This window comes from Salmo salar, chromosome 01, assembly GCF_965601325.2.
Source record: "Salmo salar chromosome 01, fSalSal1, whole genome shotgun sequence".
NCBI classification, from domain to species: Eukaryota; Metazoa; Chordata; class Actinopteri; order Salmoniformes; family Salmonidae; genus Salmo; species Salmo salar.
The window spans coordinates 43,122,938-43,135,749 of record NC_138291.1 but is presented as its reverse complement, the minus strand read 5'-3'; the positions used below and the strand labels follow the sequence as shown (position 1 = coordinate 43,135,749).

Below are 12,812 nucleotides of genomic sequence, written 5' to 3'. Positions count from 1 at the left end.
ATACAGTATGTGATACCAAAATTGCCCTTTAATTGAGAGTGATGTATTTCAGAGGGAACTTGCATACTGTAATGATCACACATGGTGCACTAGCTCCCTGCGGTTCAGTCTCTAACCTTTGTGTAGTCTCTAACCTTTGTGTAGTCTCTCTCTCTCTCTGTCTCTCTCTCTCCCCACTGTCCAGAAGAGGTCACACACTCTGCTAACAGGAAGCATCTGCTCCGCTACGCTCTTGCGTTACATAAACAAAAAGAGGAAGAGTAGGATTTTCAGTGACAGCTCATTCAAAAGCAATCAAAGTAATCACACTGGCTGAAACTCCAAAAAGTTCTACACCATCATTTAAATGAACTGCAGCCTACATTACAAACACAAGACATCTATGGCCAGGGATCTGTTTAGTCATTGATTTCCCTATGCAGTTTACATTTTACATTTTAGTCATTTAGCAAACGCTCTTATCCAGAGCGACATACAGTAGTGAATGCATACATTTCATTTCATGCATTTTTTTTTTTTTTTTGTACTGGCTCCCCCGTGGGAATCGAACCCACAACCCTGGCGTTGCACACACAGTTCATAGACATACACAACTCGGAAATATGTTGCACGTGTTTGGTCAGAAGTAAGGATTGAGAGGAGGAGTAGAAAAGATGTACATTGAATTGCTTCGTTTTATTATAGTGAAACGTTGTAAATAGAGTGAACAATTCAGTTGGGTTCCAGGCTAGATAGAGAAGGGGGAATGGCATTGTGCAGTGTTTGAGGGGGGATTATAGGGGTCGGCATCTGGATCTGTTTAAGCTAAAACACGCCTTCTTCTTCGTGCTAAACCCAATCAAGACGTAACGCTGTATTATAGTTTTAGTTTCCAAACTCCTTACAGAGAAAATAAGAAAAAGCCAGATGAGACTGTTGAGGAACTAAGAGTGACAAAGAGAGAGAGAAGTGGGACAAGAAGAGAAGAGAGGGTAGGTATAAAACTAAAACTGACATACCTGAAGGATAGCTGTGTGAAGGGGGGAGGAGTGGAGGAGAGGACAGAGGAGGGGGGAGGGCAGGCTGACCACCCTGAACTGCCTCTTCCTGACAGCACTGCAGTTCACAGAGACAGGAAGTAGAGACACACAGAAAGAGGGGAGGGGGAACGGGAGAGAGAGAGCGAGAGAGAGAGAGAGACAAGAATACTTTTCCTGTCACCTAACTTCTTGCAAACTGTGCTGGACTGGAGCATGAGAAATACAGATTTAGGGTAGGAACACATTGTGAAATAGAAAAGATAGAGGAAGGATATTGGCGAAAAGAGAGAAGAACTTGGAGTTCTCAGTCTACCAACATGGATTGTTCCAGTGGAGTTGTGTGTGACTGACGCAGGGACAGGTTTGGCGTCCAAACAACATAATTATGAAAACAGCTGTTCTTGCTAAGGAAACCGGAGCATTTGCTGGCTGGGTATGTAGAAACAATCTGTAGAACTAGAAGGTCTGCTGGGTCTGTAGGTGAAACAATCTGTTCTTGAAGGCCAAACTAAATGGACAGGCGTTTAGTCTATGCAACTCGGGGCTCAAGGCCTCGCCCTCTTTTCTTTTCTAAACCTAAGAGAAGACACTAATTCAGCAACCGTTTTGGTTGTGTACCTCTATTTGAACAATCCTAACTTTGCTAAAGTTTTTGAAAAGCTTGTGTCAAAGATAGCCCGCCCTTGACCACATGATTAGTTTTAAAGCAAACATATGATGTATGAATAGTATTTGATACATGCACAAAGCTTTCTAGGATGTGATTAAGTTAGGACTGCCTGCCAAGAGGTTGGGGTGGGGGATTCAGATGAAAACGAGAAGAGAGCAGCTTCAGGGGAAAATGTATTTGCTGAATCTGCTGAGAATGTGGGAAAATGTTCCTAACTGGAGAGGAGGATTGCAGACTGGCATGCATGAGTCATGGCTTACATGTTTTTTCATGATCTCTCCACTACCTTCGAGACTACTGAAAACGTTGTTCTTGGATCTCTTTGCATTTTAACTGTTAGCCACAGATATTTACAAAGTATTTCAGGCGTAGGTGCGTTATGTACTGCACATGTGACTAATATACAGTACATGCGGTGGTGTAAAGTACTTGAGGAAAAATACTTCAAAGTACTACTTAAGTCGTTTCTTTGGGTATCTGTACTTTACTTTTTGTATTTTTTTACAACATTTCCTATAGAAATGAATGTACTTTTTACTCCATGCATTTTCCCTGACGCCCAAAAGTACTCATTACATTTCGAATGCTTAGCAGGAGAGGAAAATTGTCCAATTTACACACTTATCAAGAGAACATCCCTGGTCATCCCTACTGCTTCTGATCTGGTGGACTCACTAAACACACATGCTTCGTTTGTAAATGATGTCTGAGTGTGCCCCTGGCTATCTATAACAAAAATGTTGGTGCCGTCTTGTTTGCTTGATATAAGGAACTTGAAAAATATTTATACTTTTACTTTGATATGACAATTACATTAGTAAGGAAATCTAATCTCTCCCTCACTTCTCTCCATAGGGTGAATGCTGAGCCTAGAACCCCCCCTCACGCCTAATTTATCCTCAGGGTCAACAGCACCGTTCACTCCACCTAGACCCCCCTCTCCTCAGGACCACCCCCGATGACTCCCCCGACTCCCCCCTCTAAATCCTCCTCTCCCCCTGTCTCACCCGCAACCCCTGTCTCACCCGCTGACCCCACTCCCTCACCACCATTCCATCTAGACTCCTCCACCCCCCTCCCCCCTAAACCCCTCACTCCCTCCTCACCCTCCTCATCCACACCACCCCTTCTTTCAGCATCTGAACCGCTCCCTCCTCAAATTGACTTGGCCATTGGCTCCACTGACACCACTGATGTCCCTCATGCCACTGTCCCAGAGGACTGTACCCCCCCACTCCCCAAACCCCTAGCACCTGATGTCCTAGAGGCATCCACTTCACCCCTCCCCACACCAATATCACCTCAAGTCTCAGTGCCCTCTACACTCCCTTTTCCTAATATCTTGGATGTCTCTCCTCCTCCTCTCCCCTTAGATATGTCCTCTTCAGTCCCAGAGCTCTGTTCTTCAGAGCCAACTGCACCAGCACTTTCCTCTCACCCAGTCCCAAATCCCTCCTCACTTCCTCTCTCCTCTGCCCGTGTACCTCCTATAGCAAAACCCCCTCCCTCTACTCCCCCCATCCATCCTCTCTCAAAACCCTCCTTATCTCCTTTCTCCTCTCCCCCTGTTCCTCCCGTCTCAAAGTTCTCCTCACCCCCTCTTCCTAGACCTTCAGCACCTCGAAAACTCTCCAGTCCTTCCCAGCCGAGACCCCCTGTTCCTCACCCTCACTCGATAGCCAAGCCATCCTCACCTTCTCTCCCGAGACCCCCTCTTCCATCTACCAAGCCCTCGTCTCCCCCTCTCCCCACCCCACTAGTCCCTCTTTCAGCTAAGCCCTCCTCAGCCCCAGCCACAGCCCCAGCCACAGCCCCACCACCTAGCATCAGTATCCTGGAGAAGCTGATCAAAACATGTCCTGTGTGGTTGCAGTTAGCCATGGCCCAGGAGAAATCCTCACTTATACTGAAGAAAGAAACTCCTGGGGTGAGTGACAGACAAATTCTCTTTACTCTAACAAACACACAGGCATATGTTGTAACTGTCTGAGCATAACCAGCCTCAAACGTTGATTCATTTATTACTCAAGCACCCTTTCATAGACTTGCAAACATAGATGTCAAATACATACACATACACAAACACATGAAGGACCAGACATCGTTTTCTGACATAAGGAAATATCTCTACAATGATCTTTGTTATGATATTGATAGAGTGACTTTGTGCACCCAGATCTTTTTAGTGCGTAAAAGCCCGGACCAGAAGGCCATGGTTCTGTCAGTACGTGTGTCTAACCAGCAGGAGGAGCTTCAGGTCCAGGACATTCTGGTTAAAGAAGAGAAGTCATGTGAGTATCCTAACTAGAGATGGTCTATAATGTTCTAATGCCCCTTGTCACAACTTTGTCCTAACCCTAAGCCTTCACAGTTTCCTACTGAAAGGGGACGTCTGTTTGTGTCCTGTCCTCAAACCCTTGTGAACAGTCAGTGGTAAATAGATGTGGGGACTATCAGTGTTAAAGACCTTGGTCCTGCTACCCCATCCATCCACACACACAGAACACATGATGCTACCCCATCCATCCACACACACAGAACACATGATGCTAGTCCATCCATCCACACACACAGATCACATGTTGCTACCCCATCCATCCACACACACAGAACACATGATGCTAGTCCATCCATCCACACACACAGAACACATGATGCTAGTCCCTCCATCCACACCTACAGAACACATGATGCTAGTCCATCCATCCACACACACAGAACACATGATGCTAGGCCATCCATCCACACATCCATCCACACACACAGAACACATGATGCTAGCCCATCCATCCATCCATCCATCCATCCATCCATCCACACACACAGAACACATGATGCTAGCCAATCATTCCATCCATCCATCCATCCATCCACACACACAGAACCCATGATGCAAGCCCATCCATCCACACACACATAACACATGATGCTAGCCCATCCATCCATCCACACACAGAACACATGATGCTAGCCCATCCATCCATCCACACACACAGAGCCCATGATGCTAGCTCATCCATCCACACACACAGAACCCATGATGCTAGCCCATCCATCCATCCATCCATCCATCCATCCATCCACACACACAGAACACATGATGCTAGCCCATCCATCCACACACAGAACCCATGATGCTAGCCCATCCATCCATCCACATACACAGAACACATGATGCTAGCCCATCCATCCATCCACACACACAGAACCCATGATGCTAGCCCATCCATCCATCCATCCATCCATCCATCCATCCATCCATCCATCCACACACAGAACCCATGATGCTAGCCCATCCATCTATCCACACACACACACACAGAACACATGATGCTAGCCCATCCATCCATCCATCCATCCATCCACACACAGAACTCATGATGCTAGCTCATCCATCCATCCACACACAGAACCAATGATGCTAGCCCATCCATCCATCCATCCATCCATCCACACACACAGAACCCATGATGCTAGCCCATCCATCCACACACACAGAACCCATGATGCTAGCCCATCCATCCATCCACACACAGAACCCATGATGCTAGTCCATCCATCCATCCACACACACACACAGAACACATGATGCTAGCCCATCCATCCATCCACACACAGAACCAATGATGCTAGCCCATCCATCCATCCATCCATCCACACACAGAACCCATGATGCTAGTCCATCCATCCATCCACACACACACACACAGAACCCATGATGCTAGCCCATCCATCTATCCATCCACACACAGAACTCATGATGCTAGCCCATCCATCCATCCACACACAGAACCCATGATGCTAGCCCATCCATCCACACACAGAACACATGATGCTAGCCCATCCATCCATCCACACAGAACAAATGTTGCTACCCCATCCATCCACACACACAGAACACATGATGCTAGGCCATCCATCCACACACACAGAACACATGATGCTAGGCCATCCATCCACACCCACAGAACAAATGTTGCTACCCCATCCATCCACACACACAGAACACATGATGCTAGGCCATCCATCCACACACACAGAACACATGATGCTAGTCCATCCATCCACACATACAGAACACATGATGCTAGTCCATCCATACACACACACAGAACACATGACGCTAGGCCATCCATCCACACACACAGAACACATGATGCTAGCCCATCCATCCACACACACAGAACACATGATACTAGGCCATCCATCCACACATCTATCCACACACACAGAACACATGATGCTAGCCCATCCATCCATCCATCCATCCACACATCCATCCACACACCGAACACATGATGCTAGCCCATCCATCCATCCACACACAGAACACATGATGCTAGCCCATCCATCCATCCATCCACATACACATAACCCATGATTCTAGCTCATCCATCCACACACACAGAACCCATGATGCTAGCCCATCCATCCATCCATCCATCCATCCACACACACAGAACACATGATGCTAGCCCATCCATTCATCCTCACACACAGAACCCATAATGCTAGCCCATCCATCCATCCACACTCACAGAACACATGATGCTAGTCCATCCATCCACACACAGAACCCATGATGCTAGCCCATCCATCAATCAATCCATCCATCCATCCATCCATCCATCCATCCATCCATCCACACACAGAACCCATGATTCTAGCTCATCCATCCATCCACACACACAGAACCCATGATGCTAGCCCATCCATTCACACACACAGAACCCATGATGCTAGCCCATCCATCCATCCATCCACACTCACAGAACACATGATGCTAGCTCATCCATCCACACACAGAACCCATGATGCTAGCCCATCCATCCATCCATCCATCCACACACACAGAACACATGATGCTAGCCCATCCATTCATCCTCACACACAGAACCCATAATGCTAGCCCATCCATCCATCCACACTCACAGAACACATGATGCTAGCCCATCCATCCACACACAGAACCCATGATGCTTGCCCCCCATCCATCCATCCATCCATCCATCCATCCATCCATCCACACACACAGAACACATGATGCTAGCCCATCCATCCATCCACACACGGAAGTCATGATGCTAGCTCATCCATCCACACACAGAACCAATGATGCTAGCCCATCCATCCATCCACACACAGAACCCATGATGCTAGCCCATCCATCCATCCACACACAGAACCCATGATGCTAGCCCATCCATCCACACACAGAACACATGATGCTAGCCCATCCATCCATCCACACACAGAACCCATGATGCTAGCCCATCCATCAATCCACACACAGAACACATGATACTAGCCCATCCATCCACACACAGAACCCATGATGCTAGCCCATCCATCCATCCACACACAGAACCCATAATGCTAGCCCATCCATCCATCCATCCACACACAGAGCACATGATGCTAGCCCATCCATCCACACACAGAACACATGACGCTAGGCCATCAATCCACACACACAGAACCCATGATGCTAGCCTGTCCATCCATCCATCCACACACACACAGAACACATGATGCTAGGCCATCCATCCACACATCCATCCACACACAGAGAACACATGATGCTAGCCCATCCATCATCCATCCATCCATCCATCCATCCACACACAGAACACATGATGCGAGCCCGTCCGTCAATCCACACACAGAACACATGATGTTGGCCAACCATCCATCCACACACAGAACACATGATGCTAGCCCATCCATCAATCCACACACAGAATCCATGATGCTAGCCCATCCATCCATCCATCCATCCACACACACAGAACACATGATACTAGGCCATCCATCCACACATCTATCCACACACACAGAACACATGATGCTAGCCCATCCATCCATCCATCCATCCACACATCCATCCACACACCGAACACATGATGCTAGCCCATCCATCCATCCACACACAGAACACATGATGCTAGCCCATCCATCCATCCATCCACATACACATAACCCATGATTCTAGCTCATCCATCCACACACACAGAACCCATGATGCTAGCCCATCCATCCATCCATCCATCCATCCATCCATCCATCCATCCATCCACACACAGAACACATGATGCTAGCCCATCCATCCATCCATCCATCCATCCATCCATCCATCCATCCATCCACACACACAGAACCCATGATTCTAGCTCATCCATCCATCCACACACACAGAACCCATGATGCTAGCCCATCCATTCACACACACAGAACCCATGATGCTAGCCCATCCATCCATCCATCCACACCCACAGAACACATGATGCTAGCTCATCCATCCACACACAGAACCCATGATGCTAGCCCATCCATCCATCCATCCACACACACAGAACACATGTTGCTAGCCCATCCATTCATCCTCACACACAGAACCCATAATGCTAGCCCATCCATCCATCCACACTCACAGAACACATGATGCTAGCCCATCCATCCACACACAGAACCCATGATGCTTGCCCATCCATCCATCCATCCATCCATCCATCCATCCATCCACACACACAGAACACATGATGCTAGCCCATCCATCCATCCACACACGGAAGTCATGATGCTAGCTCATCCATCCACACACAGAACCCAATGATGCTAGCCCATCCATCCATCCACACACAGAACCCATGATGCTAGCCCATCCATCCATCCACACACAGAACCCATGATGCTAGCCCATCCATCCACACACAGAACACATGATGCTAGCCCATCCATCCATCCACACACAGAACCCATGATGCTAGCCCATCCATCAATCCACACACAGAACACATGATACTAGCCCATCCATCCACACACAGAACCCATGATGCTAGCCCATCCATCCATCCACACACAGAACCCATAATGCTAGCCCATCCATCCATCCATCCATCCACACACAGAGCACATGATGCTAGCCCATCCATCCACACACCAGAACACATGATTGCTAGGCCATCAATCCACACACACAGAACCCATGATGCTAGCCTGTCCATCCATCCATCCACACACACACACAGAACACATGATGCTAGCCCATCCATCCACACACAGAACTCATGATGCTAGGCCATCCATCCACACATTCCATCCACACACAGAGAACACATGATGCTAGCCCATCCATCATCCATCCATCCATCCATCCATCCATCCATCCATCCATCCACACACAGAACACATGATGCTAGCCCGTCCGTCAATCCACAACACAGAACACATGATGTTGGCCAACCATCCATCCACACACAGAACACATGATGCTAGCCCATCCATCAATCCACACACAGAATCCATGATGCTAGCCCATCCATCCATCCATCCATCCATCCACACACAGAGCACATGATGCTTAGCCCATCCATCCACACACACAGAGCACATGATGCTAGCCCATCCATCCATCCACACAGAACCCATGATGCTAGCCCATCCATCCATCCACACACAGAACCCATGATGCTAGCCCATCCATCCATCCACACACAGAACCCATGATGCTAGCCCATCCATCCATCCACACACAGAACCCATGATGCTAGCCCATCCATCCATCCACACACAGAAACCCATGATGCTAGCCCATCCATCCACACACACAGAACACATTATTACAGCTGCTCTATGTGACATGTGTGACTTCTGTGGTGGAGAGGGGAGGTTGAGGGTATTAACTTCCTGTCCCCTGCTCTTCTGGGCTGTATGTCGACAGTACAGGACTTCCTGACACTCTGAGCTTACCAGACCTCGGCCGCAGTGTCGGCAAGTGTGTGTGTGTTTGTGTGTGTGTGCAGCCTGGTCTCATAGACTACACAACATAGTAAATATGAATCCAGGCCACCCTACTTTAGTTTTTGCCCTACGTAACCTTCTGTCTTATATAACCATACCAAACATAACTAGACCCTAATCCGTAATACATACCATACAAAACGCAACATACAGTATAATTGGGATGTCGCCGATTTACGTTTACTATGTTACGTCTACCCCTGAGTCCAGGTAGGTGTGTGTGTGTGTGTTTTAGAGAGATGTCCAGATATGTAAATTATCCAGTATAACAATAGCTGCATATTCAGAATCTATATTTGTCAAGGAGTGCATGAAATGCACTTGGTATGCACGTCCTTGCAGCTACGTCCAGTAAATGTGGATTGGGAAGTGCTTGTAACAAAGCTGTTATCTTTTGCTCATCTCTGTCAACTTTCAAAGTTTTCTACCCTCTATAAATAGCGATTGTCTGTGGCTTGGATGGGTTTAAGTTTCACTTTGCACATTGATAGTTACTATAGTATAGTTATACATTGAGAGAGAGAGAGAGAGAGAGAGAGAGAGAGAGAGAGAGAGAGAGAGAGAGAGAGAGAGAGAGAGAGAGACGAGAGAGAGAGAGAGAGAGAGAGAGAGAGAGAGAGAGAGAGAGAGAGAGAGAGAGAGAGAGAGAGAGAGAGAGAGAGAGAGAGAGAGAGAGAGAGGAGAGAGAGAGAGAGAGAGAGAGAGAGAGAGAGAGAGAGAGAGAGACGAGAGAGAGAGAGGAGGAGAGAGAGAGAGAGAGAGAGAGAGAGAGAGAGATTCTAAATCATGTGTGCAAGCCCCAATCTGTCCCTACTACATGATTAAGGGATCATTGTGATGCTCAGTTGGTACGGCATGGCGCTTGTAATGCCATGGTAGCCTTCCCTGTAGCTCAGTTGGTAGAGCATGGTGTTTGCAATGCCAGGGTTGTGGGTTCGATTCCCACGGGGGGCCAGCACAGAAGAAAAAAAAAATGTATGAAATGTATGCATTCACTACTGTAAGTCGCTCTGGATAAGAGTGTCTGCTAAATGACTCAAATGTAAAAAAAAATAATAAAAAAATAATAGGGTGTGTCGTTTGATCCCTAGGACCACCCATAAATGAAACATGTATACATGCATGACTGTAAGTTGCTTCAGAATTTATACAGTATCAGTATTGATACAGTGTCAATATTGATGCAGTTTTGCGTTATAACACCCTTTCCATCCCGTAACAGTGATCTACCTGGAAGGGTCTGTCCTGGTCTTTGACACCATCTTCAAACTCATCTCCTTCTACTGTGTCAGCCGGTAAGACAAGACTATCCTTCATATCCTACAGCCTGGCACTCAAAATATTCACTTGTTCTAAATGAATAATGATGAATTATCTTCCAGGGATATTCTCCCCTTCACTCTGAGGTTGCCTGAGGTCATCGTCCAGGCAACCAAATATGAAGATATAGAGATGATATCGACGTTAGGCTCAGGTACTTTGAATGTATATTCCTTAAGTGTGTCTATGGGGTAGCAGCATATTATCTCACGGTAAGATAAAAAAAAGTGCAGGAGCCTTTTGGTGAAATAGAGAGGAAGTGTGACAACCGTGTTAATGTGTGAGTGAGCAGATATTCAGACAGTGAAGTGTCCTGTACTGAATATATTACGGCGAGCTTCCTCCTTTAATAGCCACACAACACAACCCTCCAGATTCAACAAAGACCAGTTTACATTCTCTCTGATGCTTTTTGTTCATTGTAATGATTGATTCTTCATCAGGAAGCAGCATATTTTGAACATAAGAGTAACATGAATGTCTAATGATGGAACTGTCCGTTTGGGGTTCAGCTCTCTAGTGATAGTGTGATGGTAACTCTCAGTTTCTCCTGTCAGATTTCTGGGTCTCTCAGCTGAACAGTTCCTCTGAGGAGCCAGGACAAAGGGGCACACCAGTAGGCCAGGGCCAGGGTCACAGCTCCTCCTGTGAGATCCATCTGTCTGCTGGGACCGGTAACGAGCGGCTGTGGTACGTTAACCCCATCTTCATTGAGGAGTATTGCAGCAGCCTGGAGGCCTCCACTCCCGTCGCTGCTCCCATCCTCAGGAGCCAGAGCCTGAACACCCCAGGCCAAGGACAGGGGCAAGTACCCCTCAAGTTCAAACGCCCCCCACCCCGACCCCCTAATGTCCCTGAGGGATTGTTACTGTCACAGGGGGCCAAGCATGGGAACAGAGGGACGTCTGATTCCCCCTCCCCACGCTCACCACCCACACCTCTTAGAGTTACAGCCAAGTTAGGGCAGAAAGGAGAAGGAAACAGCAGCAAAGGCAGTGGGGAGGGAGAGAGAGCTGCTTCTCAACTTTTCTCAGAGAGAGAGGTGTCAGTGACAGCCACTGACTCAGTAGCAGCTACTCAGCCTCTACAGCCTCTGTCACCACACGGAGCAACAGCTAGACATCAGCACCCAGCACCCCGGCCACCACCACACAGGATACCACTTGTGCCCCTACGGCGGATGCCCACAGAGAAGCGTCCCCCACCCCCAGGACAGGAGCCGCCCCAGCCAGAAGGAGGCACCCTGACCCTCACCACACCCTCAAAGAGGAAGGAGAAGGAGGAGGGCAGTGTTGGCACAGTTCCTGTTGCTTCGCTGGTGTGCACCGACGGCACCACCAACATGGCAGAGGAGAAGGAGGAGTTAAGAGTGGAGCCCTATGCTGGTGAGACAGAGACACTGCAGAGGCAAGGGACATCAGAGACTTCAAACAGCAGTGACGCTGTCAGCGTGGCTGCACCAACCCCTCTGACGAAGAGGGCCGCACCGCCAGTCCCGCCTCCCAGAAAGAATAAGCCCTCCCAGGCCACGCCCACTACAACTCTCTCCCCAGACGTGATAGGTGGAGGACTTCTTTCAATCAATGCATCATTAGACACCCCCCAGACCTCCAGCATCCCCTCGCCAGCCCGGAGGGCCATTTCCATCGCTGAGGGGGAGGTGAGGGAGGCCAGGGGGGCAGATGTGTCCCTGTACGCCCCTGATGGTGGCGCGGCCCTCCCTGCACTGGACCATGACTCTTACTCTACCAGCAGCACAGAGGAGGAGGCTGACACGGTGGCCAGTCAGGCTGGAGGGGCCGTTGGGACCAACAATATCAAAGTATATATATTCATTTTATTGATTTATTCAACCTTTATTTCCCCATAACATTATTATGCAGCTCAGCTGTGTAACTAACATTATCCTAACTACAAGCTTCATTTGCTGCTGTAGCTTTCTTACTGTATGAGAATTTGCATTACATTTTCCTGTAAAATAAAATACTTATCATTCAAAACCA

The 12,812-nt window shown here is 48.1% G+C and overlaps 2 protein-coding genes across 3 annotated transcripts in view; one reads left to right on the top strand and one right to left on the bottom strand.

Annotated features, from left to right (window-relative positions):
- LOC106602600 (synaptosomal-associated protein 23) overlaps positions 1-1,085 on the bottom strand; it is a 43,440-nt gene extending 42,355 nt beyond the window's left edge. The window contains exon 1 of the mRNA XM_045717916.2: positions 999-1,085. The gene's annotated coding sequence lies outside the window, so the exon portion shown is untranslated. The remainder of the gene's footprint in view (positions 1-998) is intronic.
- The window catches only part of LOC106602592 (ras and Rab interactor 3), a 46,714-nt gene that overhangs the window by 25,289 nt on the left and 8,613 nt on the right, over positions 1-12,812 (top strand). The window contains exons 1-6 of one of the 2 annotated variants that reach the window (XM_014195317.3): positions 1,151-1,452; positions 2,545-3,616; positions 3,866-3,980; positions 10,712-10,784; positions 10,872-10,963; positions 11,367-12,631. In XM_014195317.3, the coding sequence (XP_014050792.3) occupies positions 2,648-3,616; positions 3,866-3,980; positions 10,712-10,784; positions 10,872-10,963; positions 11,367-12,631 (2,514 nt within the window). In that variant the 5' untranslated portion in view covers positions 1,151-1,452; positions 2,545-2,647. Of the gene's footprint in view, positions 1-1,150; positions 1,453-2,544; positions 3,617-3,865; positions 3,981-10,711; positions 10,785-10,871; positions 10,964-11,366; positions 12,632-12,812 lie in introns of those variants that run through there. The other variant, XM_082974575.1, reaches the window with a different exon arrangement.